Here is a 16,470-nt window from a genome sequence, read left to right on the forward strand (position 1 = left end):
AGATAAAATTATCTTGAATAAAGAATGTCATAAGGTACAATTACAAAAAACAGTGGAAGCTCAATTGCATCCATCCATAATTGTTAAGCTTTTGAGGGTGTGTCAGAGTAGAGTGATGATTTCTGAAAATTTTACAGAGTTCCAGCGGCTCTCGTGCTGACGTGGGTTTCATCTTCAGAAAAATGTTTGGCTAAGCCGAAATGTTTCGAGACAAGGAGTCTGTAATTGATCCCGAAGCATATAATCCAGATCTAGATGTTGCTTCACCTGACAAATTGTTAAGTAGCCTCTCAAGAGCCATGGTAAAGACACCAGGGCTCGAAACATTCTGTTGAATGTAACGATATTTCGCGGCACAAGTTTGTCGAAGGGCAGCGATTGCTTTTTGCGAACAATTGTGGCATTGTTGGTCTGTTGCGTCTCCATCACACTGGAGAAGGAAGCCATATATTTGGTCAAGGCTTTGGCCATATACAGAAATGTTAAACCCTGTTTGGGAAGTGTGTTGAACAAGATTATTCAACACTGTATTCAGATTGCTCTCAAATTTACTCCCTCTTGTATAGTTCTGGCCACGGTTGCACATGTATGGTAACTAATGTTCTTACTTTAAATATTTAAAACTTGAAAAAACTTACTTTAAATATTTAAAACTTGAAAAAATCTGGTAACTAATGTTCTTATTTCTGGTAACCATGAAGTATGTACTATCAATATGGGTTTCATGAATTTACAAACTATAAAAATCAATACTATTATAGTGTTTTTTAAAATGAAAGTTATACTTATCAATATGGGTTTCATGAATTTACAAACTATAAAAATCAATACTATTATAGTGTTTTTTAAAATGAAAGTTATTATTTGCAGAAGGAAAAATGTTTTTCGTCTTTCACTTTCTCAATAATCATACGAATAACCAATAATTATATTCCATAATATTTTAAGTATTATATTCAATTTCAATATGGAAGAATATTTTAATTTTAACAATAATGTTAATAACAATCATTATAATATATTTACAAATGAGATAAAGAAAAAATGCATAAAATAAATAAACAAAACAAATCACTAAGGATTATCAAATTAAAAATATAATAAAATATTTTTGACTTTTTTAAGAGGACATTCAAAGAGAAAATGTCTTTCATCCTTCACTTTCTTAATAACCATAAAAATTACCAATAATTATATTCTATAATATTTTAAGTATTATTCTCAATTTTATTATATAAATTTAAAAAAAATATATTAATAATTATTTTAATAACAATCATTATAATATATAAATAAATGAAATTTTCAAAACGTGCATAAAATAAATAAATAAACAAACCTATCGCTCATGATTGGGTTATAAATATGATAGATATATTGTTTAATTGTTTCAAGTTTTGGTTTTTAAGTCATTTAGATGAAACAATTTTTTGTAAGATCGTAATTTTTTTTGTTGGTTAAAATGTATTTTTTATTCAATACCATAAAAAAACAAGTAGAATATTCAGATAATATAAAAATAAGTGGAATATTTAGATGATATAAATTTCACAACTTAAACTTATAATTCTAAGCAATAAAATTAAGTGAAAAAAAATAAAATCACTTAATAAATATACTTATACACTTTACACTAGAGTGACTCTCTCTCCAAAAGTGGAAGAGAAAAGTGACCTCCATCACTCGATTATTTATACCAAGATGTCTAGAAATGCAAAATTTGCATTACCTGGGTGTCAATATAGTAATAGAAGTAGTGGCGTTCGATGGAAGAAGAGGCAAAGAAGGAATATGAGAAGATGATATAGATGGAGACGTGGCTGCCGACGAATGTGATAGGCCGACGCGGGAATGGGTGGAATGGGTATTTGGGGTTACATAAGCAGGCCTTGTGGGATCTGGCAACGTCACGGAAGCAGTTGAAAGCATCAAAATAACTGTAGCCATTAGTGGACGAAGTGATGAATCAGCTTGTGTACACAAAAGGCCGACATGAATGCATCTCACGACTTGCTCTTCATTACATGTTTCAATGATTGTTGGATCAATAATTTGCACGCTATTTCCTTGGCTGTACGAATTCCACACCTGCATTTCATAAAATATTTATAAACGATGATGAAGAGATTCATAAGATTCGGTTCAATTTAGTTTTATGGAAAATTAGTATAAACGTCAATACATGAATTCATGCCAAAATAGATTACTTAAAGACATAATCTCATACTTCAACTAAATTGTTTATTGATGTACTAAATAACATGATCCAAAATCCTAAATACACTATTTAGATATATATGGTTTATTTAGAAGGTTAGAATAGTAATTTTTATTTTAATATATATGGTTTATTTAGATACATTATTGCTGAGGGTAAATACAATGAATGATAGAATGAGTAATTTTTATTTAGATACATTAAATACTTAAATGTTAGAATGAGTAATTTTTATTTGTACTATTTGAATCTTTCAGGGAAGTAGATATTTTTTTAAAAATAATTTTCTTTCAAATTTTATATTGTTAAATTTAAATGTATATGAGGAGATTCTCTCCAACTATTTGAAATGATTTAGATGAATGATAAGCATGGCTTTCAACCTTGTCTAATACTATGGAGGAGTCTCCCTGACATAGGTATCAGTGAGATCGGTGAATTCATTGGCATGTTGATGCTCAGATATTTGTTGTTCATGTTGTTAGTGTGTAGATTAAAGAAAATTGATTGTAATGGAATTTTTAGATATGGCATTGATATAATGATGGATAGCAAGTTGCGTAACCGTACTTGCTAATGATATTTGGTGCCAAATTGTGTGTGAATTAGTGTGAGAAATTTCCAAAGAGACTTAGGATATGGTTTTTTTAGCTAGTGACCTGTGAGATGAAAACTTATGATGGGGAGGAATTATGTAAGTATCATTTCAATTTTAAATATATATTTTATTATAAATTTTGAAATATTTTGAAAAAATAATAGATATAATGAAATCATTTATATTTGATAGTTGCAATTAAAAAAACATAAATTGAAATAAATCATGCTTCTGTGTTGTGTAAGTGTTGATGCTCTATTATGACATGGGTGAAACCAAACCACTATTTAATGTTATTATGCTATTGAGTGCAGGATCTCAAAAGTAGTAAATAGAGGAAGCGCTGACCAAGTTGGGATGGTCACAACGCATGTCAGAAGACAGGTTAACAATCCATTTCTTGTGGGTGCTTATCCAAAATGGCATGTGAGACCCATTAATAAGAAGTTAATAGTAGCATCTCTAGAGTAGCAGGGAAGAAGTTCCATATCAAGTGCATGGAAGTAGCGTGCTTGACATACTGGAAGATAATATGAGATATCCACTACTTGGCTATTGTTTTAGAAGAAAGCTCTTGGAATGTTAGCATAGTGTATGTCATTCTTGAGTTGTTGATTTGAAGTTTGAATGATCACTAAGTGGATGCAACTATTCGTGTTCCTCCAAAGTGATAGTCAGCCAACATGTATGAGTGTTGGCAAAGTAGTGTTAAAAGATCTATTGATGGTGAGATTATTTGGTGTGTTTGAGTTGATAATGTACATGATGTGTTGACATTGAGATGGATATCTTTGTGTATTTGAGTTGATAACTTATTTGGTGTGTCCAAGTTGAATTGATGATGTAGTGGTGTACCCAAGACAACAACCAAATGACCCTAGTTATAATGCATCCAAGTTGAGAGATGTAGTCTTTATGGTGAATAGGTGAGTGCAACTTAACTAGAATGTTTATATGTGCATCCTTGTTCTTAGGCATATAAGTCGAACTAACCATTCTCTCTTGCTTAAGCTTGAGGTTAGCTAATGCATATCCATATAGCATAGTTAAGTTGAGTCCCTAAAATCACCACTTATTTTATTTCTGTGAAGGAGGAGTTTGTTCACCTATATAGGAACTTTCTTAACTCTCGGAGAAATGGGTTATGTGTCAATTGAATTCGTTATGAGTTGACCGTATGTTTCTTGTGGACTCATGGTGATGTTATGGGACAACGACCTATATACACATTCTTTTGTATGTTAGAATGAGCTAAGACTCAAGGGACAAGTGTCAACATAGAGTGAGAGCATTCATTACACTAGTTAGCTCTTGGAAGGTCGATGGAATCAATTGCACATTTAAGGGGAGTTAATCAAGAAGTTGAATGAACCATATACCACATTCTATTATATGAGTAGCTAAAACAATTAGGTACTCATGTATTTCAAGTGATGATTGTGCTTTTATATAGACTTTTAGCAAATAATGATGTCTACAAGAAGAAAGTCTCTAGTTGCATCAAAAGACAAACTTTGTTGATAAGGGGTATCTTGAGTAAGCATTTATTGCAAAGAACTAGAGATTGATGAACATCTATTTTGAAACATATGAATGCCTCAATTATCTTATGTGTGATACTTGATTATACTAAAAGTTATAGTTAATAATGTATTGGTCATTATAAAATAATTTGTATTTAAATAATAATTTGCTTCTAAACTAAATATGAAATATTCTATCTTATTTTAATTTACTATTAAGATATTTCTCAATAAATTATTAATATACCAAAATAATATGCTTATCTTAAAAGGGATAACTTTGTTGGCTATTAATATAGCACTAATTATTTTTATGGATAAATAAATGTTTACTGCTGCATTTTTTTACACAGAAAACAATGTCACAGTATCTTACCCATCCGAGGAGAATCTCCATTTCAGATGATACATGAGAGGCCGTATTCTTTCGTCCAGTCACAATTTCAAGAAGAACAACGCCAAAGCTATAGACATCTACTTTTACAGATAGTTGTCCCAACACAGCGTACTCCGGTGCCATATAGCCCCTGCACATTCAAATTACAATGGCAAAGACTCAGTAACGAAAATCGAAGGAAAGCTATTTCGAAACGAAACTGTTTGAGCTGGATGATAAGATAAAAATATCTTGGATAACGATAATATTTTTATATCCATTATAAATTTCAATAATATATGAAAGACAGCAACAGCTAGATCGATTTCAAGAATGTCAATTGCATCCATTTCAAGGTTGCGTAAGCAGGCTCGACCATAAGGTGCTGTTAAGCCGCTGGACCATAATGGAGAGAGAGAGTTTCAAAAAATGTACAATTACCAAAAAAACAGTGGAAACTCAAATGCATCCCTCCATAATTGTTAAGCATTTGACGGTGTGTCAGAATAGAGTGATGCTTGTGTGAAAATCTTACAGAGTTCCAGCCGCTCTCGTGCTGACGTGGGTTTCATCTTCTGAAAAAAGTTTGGCTAACCCGAAATCTGCTATCTTAGGATTAAGGTTCTCGTCCAACAAGATATTACTTGCTTTGATATCTCGATGAACAATCCGCAGTTGAGAATCCTGGTGAAGATACAGGAGCCCACGAGCTACTCCCAAGATAATGTTGTAACGCTTCTGCCAATCAAGATCTGCCCGTTTGTTTGGATCTGTATCCATGCATGCCACCACCCATTCAACACCCAAAATTTAATTTACATATATAATATACTTAAATGATTTTTTTTATAATATAAAAAAATGAAATGGAGTTGGCTCACCGAATAGGAATCTATCGAGGCTCTTATTTGGTAAGTACTCATAAACTAGCAACTTTTCTGATCCCTCTGCACAACAGCCTAGTAGGTTCACAAGATTTCTATGCTGAATTTGGGCGACAAGCTTTACTTCATTCAAAAATTCTTTCTTTCCTTGCCTAGATGTGAAGGACAACTTCTTCACAGCTATTTGTCTTCCGTCGGGAGTAGTTCCCTGCTACATTCACACAAATTATCTGTTTGAAAGATTTTGTAAAATATGTTGGAGTGTGCAAAGTAGATTCTAGTCAAGTCAATAAATAATTAAGAATATGGGTAAGTTAGAATTAATATAGCTATAATGTTGATTTTTTTTTAAATAAATCTTGTATGACATTTCTAAAATGATTTATGAGCTTTTCAAATCTATTTAATAGTGTATTCTCAAATAATTTAATTTAAGAAATTTTAGTTAGAAAATGTAATTTATTGTGAAGCAGTTCGTTTTTCTCTCTCTCCATCAAAATACATGAGCAATCTGCCCGGACACTAGTATAATTCAAGATATTTTTTCATAACGAAGCAGAAACTTTCTAATGAGCGTATGTTACCTTGTATACAGACCCAAATCCTCCCTCCCCAAGTTTGTTATCATCATGAAAATTTGCTGTAGCAGTTACCAATGTTTTCTTCTTAAACAATATTTGTCGATTGGTAAGTACGTGGCTCTCCAATTGTCCATCATCTATACAATGAAAATACAGAGCTATGTCAGAAAATATTATATATATAGTTTTAAAAAAATATAAACTTGTATATAAATCATTTTTAAAATAAAAAATAAACTATTTAACTAAAAAATTCTTATAAGGGACCCCTCCTTTATCAACAAATCGCTGGGCGGCAAACTGCTGTGGAAAATTGTAAGTGAACCCTCACATCCTATCAGCATAATATTACAGTCTAAATACTCAGACAAAGAAGCGATAAGGAAAATGCAAATACAGTCCACAGCGGCCAGCTCGCAGGTATGGAGGCTATGTTGCAAGAGTAGCGAATTCTTCAAAAACCACATGTACAGAATACCCGGAAATGGTAAGTCCACACAACTATGGAAGGATCGAATTATGGGGAAAGATCCGCTGGCGGAAAGAGAGGATATTGCAGAGCTAAGAAATTGGCTGGAAAGAGCAGGAGTCAACAGAGTATACGATCTGGCAAGTTGGGATGAACGTGGAAAATGGCTAAAATGGGACTTCCACGGAGTCCCTGAGCGCCTAAAGGATCAACAGGTCCAGCTTGAGAACCTGTTAGAAGACGCCACCCCAGTCAGCAGATTTAAAAAGGATCGATGGGGTTGGGGAAAGTCTGGAAAATACACCTCAGCAGAGGGATATAAGTCTCTTCAAGGAAAAAGGATCAGCCAACATACTCCAGCCTTTTGGAAGCAGATTTGGGAGCCATTAGCGCTACCAAAAATAAATTTTTTCTTCTGGACCTTGGTACACAACAAGTTATTGACAGGGGACAATCTGACAAAAAGAAAGTATGAAGGACCCCATAGATGCGCTCGCTGTAGATGTCAATCAGAAACTGCCCAGCATTTGTTTCTTGAATGCGCCTTTGCCAAGAAGGTGTGGGGACTCCTCCTCTATGAGTTCCAGATCATTCTCCCACAGCAAACCTCAGTCTCTGAGCTGTTCGCAAATTGGTGTGCTAGCTACCCCAAAGGCATCCTCCCCAAGTCATTTTGGCACAGGATATGGATAGCGTTGCCAAAGTTTGTTCGCTGGCAACTGTGGTTAACCAGAAATCAGCAGATCTTTAAAGAAACGCAGTATTCCCCGCACCAGGTTGCAGCAAAAGCTAAGGCCCTTCTGTTGGAAGCGGCTCAGCAGCAATACAACAAAGAAGACCCCCTTCTCAGGCCAGAAGAAAAAAGGTGGCTTGCTATAGATCCGCTGCCCCGAAATTATAGAAACTCACCACTGAAAGCAAACCTGGAATGGAGAAAAAGAGAGACTGATGACATCTTTCAAAGTTGGTGGAGGGCGCAAAATGTAACTACCATCTTCTTCGATGGAGCGTCCAAAGGGAATCCTGGAGTAGCAGGAACTGGCGGGGTTATCTACTTTGTGGAAGGGCTCCCCACTGTTTCCTTTGCATGGGGTCTCGGAGAGAAAACAAACAACCAAGCGGAGATTCTGGGGCTGCTAAAGGCATGTCACATTGCAAGAGAGAAAAGTGCCAAAGATATTCAAGTCTTCGGAGACTCAGAAATTTTAATCAAAAAACTAATAAGAGAGGAATACTTTAACAATGTAGGGCTCAACAAAATATTGGATAGGCTGAAGGCGGTTCTACAGAGTTTTGACTCATGCAAATTTTATCATATACTCAGAAACTCCAACAAGGAAGCAGATTGTATGGCGAAATTGGGCAGCACTCTCAACAAAGGAATTTTAAATGTAAATGGGGAAATTCTATATCATCATTTGTGAACAGCTCCTTTCTAAAGGAAGCAAAAGTAAGATTTCAATCATGTAAGCAGGGCTGCCTAGGCAAAGTCCCTATCTATTTCTAACATATCAATAAAATAATCAACCGTTTCAGTTAAAAAAAAAAAAAAAAAAAAAAATTCTTATACCTTTTATATTTTGGACCTTAAGCATATTTTCAGAATAATTTTGTATAAAATTCAACGATTATTTTGTATAAAATTCAACAACGATTTATTGATCAAAATGCATGACAGACTCATATTTTATAGCGATCCTATCATAAATTCGCACTCGCATAGTAGAGATCCATTCTATATATTTTGCATTTAAGTTAAGAGATCCAATACCTTGGCGTCGTCTTCGAAATATGGCAGACTTCAATCTTCTCCCGTATGCGAACAGACACACAAACGATACGAGAAGCAAGCCGCCCACAGAACCTAAAATTATGGGCATTTTGTTTGAAGCATTGTCCGTAGGCGCAGGGGAGGGCAGTACTGGAGGCGCAGGGGAGGGCAGTGCAGGGGAGGGCAGTACTGGAGGCGCAGTGGAGGGTGGAGGCGCTGTGGAACCAAAGAAATTGTATATTTCATAGTGAACTTTGCAGCTTCCAATATAAGCCTGAACACTTTCATATCCGGCATAAGTTGTGACTATATTATCGATTGTAATTGTTAGGCATCTTCTGCAGTTTTCAACAGTTATATCTTTCCAGCACTGGACCGTACCATAAATGTTTCGAGACAAGGAGTCTGTAATTGAATCCGAAGCATATAATCCAGATCCAGATGTTGCTTCACCTGACAATTTGTTAAGTAGCCTCTTAAGAGACGCGTTAAAGACACCAGGGCTCGAAACATTCTGTTGAATGTAACGATATTTTGCAGCATAATCCACTGCACCGACGAAATTCTCGTCTTCATAACGCAAGTAGCAATCTTCTAACCAAACTCTACCCCCGATGGAATTCCCACAAACTTGTCGAACGGCAGCGATTGCTTTTTGCGAACAACTGTGGCATTGTTGGGCTGTTGCGTATCCATCACACTGCAGAAGGCCATATATTTGGTCAGGGCTTTGTCCATATACAGAAATGTTAAACCCTGTTTGGGAAGTGTGTTGAACAAGATTATTCAACACTGTATTCAGATTGCTCTCAAATTTACTCCCTTTTGTATAGTTATGGCCGTTGCACATACATGGTGGTACTGGTGTCTGTGCGTTGCAAATTTGTCCAGGAAGAGTAATGATGAAGGCCGGAACAACAAATATGTAGAATAGCACAATAATTTGCAGAAGAGAGCATCTAGAATCGCTTGCATGGAAGCCGATATTCGTAGGAATGGCCATGGTTATTGGACACGAATGTTACCCAACATTACCCAACATTAATAAATGGACAAATAGCGGCCCCATAGATGGTTATGTAGTTTTGAGGGTTACCTCTGATGGTTATGATCTAAACCTTAAACCTATAACAAGGTTTAGAAATCAGTACCTTATAATATGATCTCAAATCCGAACCATTAATATGATCTCAGCCTATAATATGACCTCAAATCCGAACCTATAATATAATGTCAACCTATAATATGATCTCAAATCCGAACCATTGAAATGACTAAGGGCATGAATTGTCTATCGTGTTACTGAATGAAAGAAAAATTGAGTCATTTGTTGAAACATTATTTTCAACTGCACCGTTTTGTTTGGAAAACTGTCTCAGGGTTCCCCGCACCGCTTTTTACGAAACAATGGTATTTCTGGAGGAGGCAGCGAGCACATTCATCAGTTGAAACGTGTTTGAGTGGTTTTGCAAAAACAACTTTCCCCGGCGCTTAAAGTTCCATAAAAAGAGCTGTGCGATTTTGACGTCCAATTAATGTATATATCGCCATGTGAAGTAATTAATGGAAACTTACTGTGATTGGTAAATGTAGGTGAAGACTTTAATTTTATTGTTTTTTTTTATGGCATAAGTGAAACGTAAAGTTATGCCTTGTTTTTGTTGAAAAGAAACGCAGCAGCGAGCGAATGAAATTTTTTTTTTACACACAGTGTAAATCTTTGTAGTGAGAGACAAAGTGTTTTTTTTGGTAATGCACAGCAGTGCAGAGACAGAGTGCTCCAGTGATTGTATGAATTTTTATAGGCGTGCAACGCTCTGATTTTTTTTTGCCGCTTCTGTGAGCTCAGAGGATTTGGGTTTCACTTATTGGTCGAAAGTTTTTTTTTAGTTTTATTTAAAAGAATCCCTCTATGAGAAGAAAAATTTTGTAACATCAATGTTATTAATGAATACAAGTTTCCTTTTGTGTGTGAAACTCTGTTTCCTGTGTTAAAAATATAAAGCATTATTCTCTGTTCATTTTTGTTTAAAATTATCAAAAATTCCCAACATCATTGAACAGTTTCTTGAAAGTTACTTGCACTGCAACTCGTCTATTTTCCTTGGCACGATATGACCGAAGTCTCCCACCACTGAAAGAAAGAAAAATTCAGTCATTGAACAGTTTCTGGAAAGTTACTTGCACTGTGACGTGTATTTTCATTGGCACGATATGACTGAAGCCCCCCACCACTGAATGAAAGAAAAAAAATTCAGTCATTGAACAGTTTCTGGAAAGGTAGTTGCACTGGGACTCGTCTATTTTCCTTGGCACGATATGACCCCATTCATGATTTTTTAAACTTAATTCCTGCGAAAGAGTTCACTAATTATAATTAAATCTGTAGATCTAGGATTTTAATATATTATTAAATTTGCTACAATGAATTATTCATAAAATATCCAAATGTTTTAATTATTCACCGAATTCGTTGACCGTTATCAACTCAAAGTACTAGTAATAGTAATCGTTCATGTTTTAATCATTCACGAAATTAAATTTGTTGAGTCATGCTTTTGAAATACATGAAGATTTTGAACAATATCCTACCCAATACCGCGTAGTGGGAGCCAACTTGCCTTGAGACTAGAAAGGATTTTCAGTGGTTTTCATCTTGCCTTTTAGTCTTTTTCAACATCAATCCTTTGTAGTCTTCCATGACCGAGACTTCAAAAAAGATGCGCAGGAAGCGTTTCGGGTTGAAATTTGACAGACAGATGGTTAGTTATGGGGCATCAATCAAGTATATTAAATATTTGCTTTTTATTATCAATATATTATTTATTTGTTGGAGGTAAATATGAAAATTAGGTAAATTGTTTTTTTTTCATAATTTTTTTTAATTCAAATATTGATCCAAGGTAAAGGTTAAGTTAGATATTTGATTGGTATATAAGACTCTTTGTTTGTGGGATAAGGGAATCACTACTAAGTCCATTAAAGCATACATATTTTACCCTTTTCTAATTTTGGATATATGACCCCTTATACGGAAACGTATACTCTTAACCATTAGACCTACTCAACTAATATATTATTCAAAAATATTTATATGGGAGTCTTTTACCATATATATATATATATATATATAAGTAGGTTTACTTTCAGATATACCAAAATTTACTAATATCTTATTATGATTTACTAACCATTTTTTTTTTTTTTTATTTTTTTGGTAGGTAAGCACCCACGGGCGATTTGAACCAGTGACACCAGTAACCTATCACAAGGAGTGCCTTAACAATGCACCCATTCACCGTCAATCCAAAGCCCAAGCGGCTAACCATTTTTTATATTCAACTAAAAAGAAATTTACGTTTTTTGTTTTATTACTTTTACTTATGAGATAGGTGATTTATTTATTGGATATGTAATTAATATTATAATTTTATCTTATTTACAAATAGTCTGAGAAAAGTATAATTACACAGTTTATGAAAAAAAAAATTAATTTATAAATAAAATATTAAATAAGATATTAATATAGATTTTAAATTAAACATTAACACAATTATTTAATTTGTAATTGATAAATGTGAATAAGATTAAGAAGTTTGAAAGTCACAACAAATGAGCCAACCACCTTGAACAACTTAATTTAAATCTAGGCTAAATGAATTAAATATATGAGACAAACTTTTCCCTAAATCCTCACATTTATATAATTAAATTTTTATTAATCACATTAAATATAACATTTTAAGATACATTCTTAAAAGCTCCATTTTCAACCTTTTAAATTTTGAGAATATATATTAACTATTTAATATTTTCTATACTATATATATATTTTATATATATTAACAATTTAATATTTTTTTAAAACTCTATTTTATATTCAAGTAATGTGAGTCTTGATTGTTATGTATAACCATTCTGTTGACTAGCTGTGGAGCATCTAAGTCATCAAATCAAAAGCCACACCAACTATTAGCATGGTTGGTCACAAAAGTTAGCTAATGAACTTTTCACCATAAAATGCTTTAATAAAACATGATATCTTTATCTACTCTAAATTGAGTGAGTTCTCTAGTACTTCAGGTTCAATATAACCATAATAGATCAATCTTAAGTACGGATCTAACATGAGCCTAGAGGGATCAAATTTCTTCACGTACAAACTTTTTTAGAGTGTAAAATACAATGTGTTATTTTTCATTGTTTAAATTGTATTTTTGAATGCTAAATATACTATATATATAGGACCAAATAAAAATTTTAACCATAAAAACTTTTTTTATATATACATTTTTTTAACTTCTAATTACTTTATATTATTTTTCTATTTTGAACATAATTTTTAATTTTTAATTTATTTTAAAGAGTCACAAAATGACTGATGGACAAACTTATACATCCCCCACCTTTTTTTTATATTCATTTTTTTTAACTTCTAATTACTTTACATTATTTTTCTATTTTGAACATAATTTTTAATTTTTAATTTATTTTAAAGAGTCACAGATTAACTTATAGACAAACTTATACATCCCCTCTAACGAGTTGTAGATCAATAAACATCTCAAATCAAATATAGTCATTAATTTTATAATATCAATAAACATCTCAACTCAAATATAATCATTAATTTAATAATATAAATTCAAAAATTTTATGTATAAGTTATTATCAATCAATTTCAATATTCAATTCATCATATGGCCAAAGAAGCTTTTTCATGTTAACAACGTTAAATAAAATATATATATATATATATATATATATATTTATATTTATAAGAAAAAATAGATTGAATGTTGTGAGCTTGGCTTTCATGTTGCAAACGCATATCTTCAACTGCTGCAATCTATTTTTATATTTATATTAATAATTTAATCGGTGAAGCAGAAGAGGAGATTATAATATTTGGAAATAAGTTTTTAACTTATTTTAGGAATATTTTAAAATCTATACCAGATAAAAATAAAAATAAAAAGACGTCAAACAAATTGATCCGCTTAAACATTACCAAAATCAGCAATTAAGATGAGGGCACTGCCAAAATCTGCCATCAAGATGAAGATGCATGTCATACGCTTTATTTCACGAGGATGCCCTAAATTTACAGATTATTTTAACACGATGAACAGACAATGAAGATCTAAGTGAGCACGATGAAAAAGGGAAATATAACACGATCCAAGTGAGCACGATGAAAAAGGGAAATATAACAAGATTTGGTATCGCCTTCTAAGTATGGGAAACTTCAATCTTCTGTGACTTGCGATCAGTCAAACGAATAACACGAAAAGCAAGCCGGCCGCAAGCCCTATAATTGCGCGTATTTTGTTTGAAGGCTTCTCTGACTGGTTCATCTGCGTACTATTGCTCGATGGTGGTCCTGAAATAGGCACCTTATTAGCTGGCGCTTCCACAGGGGAGGCTGAAGGCGCAGGGGAATCAAAGAAACTGTGTCTTTCATAGCGAACTTTGCAGCTTCCAAGATAAGCCTCAACTCCTTCACATCCAGCATAAGTTGTGACGATATCATTGATTGTGGATGATAGGCATCTTGTGCAGTCGTCAGAAGATATATCTTTCCAGCACTGGACCGTACCATAAATGTTTCGAGACAAGGAGTCTGTAATTGATCCCGAAGCATATAATCCAGATCTAGATGTTGCTTCACCTGACAAATTGTTAAGTAGCCTCTTAAGAGCCGCGTTAAAGACACCAGGGCTCGAAACATTCTGTTGAATGTAACGATATTTTGCACCATAATCCACTAAACCGAAGAAATTACCGTTTTCATAACGCAAGTAGCAATCTTCTAACCAAACTCTACCCCCGATGGAATTCCCACAAACTTGTCGAACGGCAGCGATTGCTTTTTGCGAACAATTGTGGCATTGTTGGGCTGTTGCGTATCCATCACACTGCAGAAGGCCATATATTTGGTCAGGGACTTGTCCATATACAGAAATGTTAAACCCTGTTTGGGAAGTGTGTTGAACAAGATTATTCAACACTGTATTCAGATTGCTCTCAAATTTACTCCCTTTTGTATAGTTATGGCCGTTGCACATACATGGTGGTACTGGTGTCTGTGCGTTGCAAATTTGTCCAGGAAGAGTAATGATGAAGGCCGGAACAACAAATATGTAGAATAGCACAATAATTTGCAGAAGAGAGCATCTAGAATCGCTTGCATGGAAGCCGATATTCGTAGGAATGGCCATGGTTATTGGACACGAATGTTACCCAACATTACCCAACATTAATAAATGGACAAATAGCAGCCCCATAGAAGGTTATGTAGTTTTGAGGGTTACCTCTGATGGTTATGATCTAAACCTTAAACCTATAACAAGGTTTAGAAATCAGTACCTTATAATATGATCTCAAATCCGAACCATTAATATGATCTCAGCCTATAATATGACCTCAAATCCGAACCTATAATATAATGTCAACCTATAATATGATCTCAAATCCGAACCATTGAAAAATAAAAATTGGTATATAAGATTTTAAAAAAAAAATAAAAATAATACTTATAATTAATTACAAATATATGTTTCAATGAGATTACACAATCACTAAAATTAACTTAATTTATTTTAAAGACATTTTAAAATTTGTCTCCTTATCTTGTTTCAGTCTCCACTAAGTTCACCATAATTTGAATAAAAAAGTAACCATAAAAATAATGTAAGTCTTCTTACGTTGAACTATTATGGCCAAACTCCCCTCTTTCCATTTCGTATTACCTCCTCTACTCCATTATTTAGTGGTTTTCCATCCCTATTCTTCTCCAGTCAGCTTCCTTGTCTTTATGAGGAAGAATAGTAGTCTCCCTCTTCTTCTTCAAAATTTGGGATCAATCAAAATTTTTGTATACAAAAATAAAATTTCCAATAAATCACTTATAAGGTACCATGGGCCCATCTTGCTCGAGGATTCCGAGCACTTTCAGTTAAATCTGTCACCATAAAATATATTAAATATTAATGAGAAAAGTTGGAGTTCAAATATTCAACTTTTTGGCCTTCTTCACTATAATCCAACAATACGATTCTTGGTAAGATTGTATTTTTTCATAATTTAACTGTAATTTAAATGTAGATATGGATTCAACATCCTCGAAAACCTCTAGGGCACTCAAAACTATTAGGAGAATTTTGAGGCTAAAATGGGGCTTCTAAGAAAATAATAAAATAAAACGTGAATTTTTAAAGCAAAAGAAGTAAAACTACCTTTTTCAATTGTATTTTCATCTCATCTTTGTAAAGGTTTACTCAAATGTCAAGTATAAACCCCCCTCGGATGTGAAATTTAATTCCACATTCAGTGAGTACCCATTCAACATACTTTTGAGTGGACCGATACCAAAAAAATTGAAAACACATGAAAAATGTAGGTTTCTACAATTGACATTTGAGTAAAATATAAGGAGATAAGCCAAAAATACAATTGAAAAAAGTATTCGTCTTTCTCTTCCTAAAAGATTTACCCCTTGGGATGATACCATCATCTTGAATCTAAGCCCAAGGGGTTAGCTCAATTAGTGGAGTCCCTGTCGTTAAAACACATTTGCTATAGAGAGGTCACATGTTCAATTCTTTCGACATTCTCGGGGTCAAAATCTATGATCAAGCTGAGAGGAAGTGATCCCTTTGGGTGGATATTTTTGGTGCAAATATTCTGTGGACATAGTGATCACCGATCTCTGGAGCCTATGAACCACATACAAAAAAAATCATCATCTTGAATCTTATTGGTTCTTTTAAAGTTAATTTTGTTAGTAAATTTTTTTATTTGAGGCCTTTTTTTATCTCAAAATTCCCTAATGGTATAAAATTAACAACTTAAAACTACAATTCTAACCATTTCTAGTTGGATTTTGAGAAAAAATTATTAAAAGAACTATCTAAAAAAGCACCGAAAATTTGAACATTTAGACTATACCATAGGAAAATATGATCACTAATTTAAATTGTCAATAAAATCATATGGGATAAATACCTTAGGTCCCATGAACAATTTTATCAGAGAACAAAAATCCATG

The 16,470-nt window shown here is 33.4% G+C and overlaps 1 protein-coding gene across 1 annotated transcript; it reads right to left on the bottom strand.

Moving 5' to 3' along the window:
* Positions 1 to 1,511: 1,511 nt before the first annotated feature.
* LOC149249498 (cysteine-rich receptor-like protein kinase 15) lies at positions 1,512 to 14,809 on the bottom strand. Its single transcript, XM_089453223.1, has 7 exons — positions 13,700 to 14,809; positions 8,421 to 9,435; positions 6,184 to 6,317; positions 5,597 to 5,807; positions 5,251 to 5,485; positions 4,716 to 4,866; positions 1,512 to 2,088 (listed from the first exon to the last, which is right to left on the bottom strand). Exons 1-7 carry the CDS (start codon positions 14,639 to 14,641, stop codon positions 1,726 to 1,728), a joined length of 3,051 nt encoding a protein of 1,016 aa, XP_089309349.1. The 5' UTR covers positions 14,642 to 14,809; the 3' UTR covers positions 1,512 to 1,725.
* Positions 14,810 to 16,470: the final 1,661 nt, after the last annotated feature.

Source organism: Pinus tabuliformis, chromosome 7 (assembly GCF_031772625.1).
Source record: "Pinus tabuliformis cultivar Carrire ecotype Pingquan chromosome 7, CPIR1, whole genome shotgun sequence".
NCBI classification, from domain to species: Eukaryota; Viridiplantae; Streptophyta; class Pinopsida; order Pinales; family Pinaceae; genus Pinus; species Pinus tabuliformis.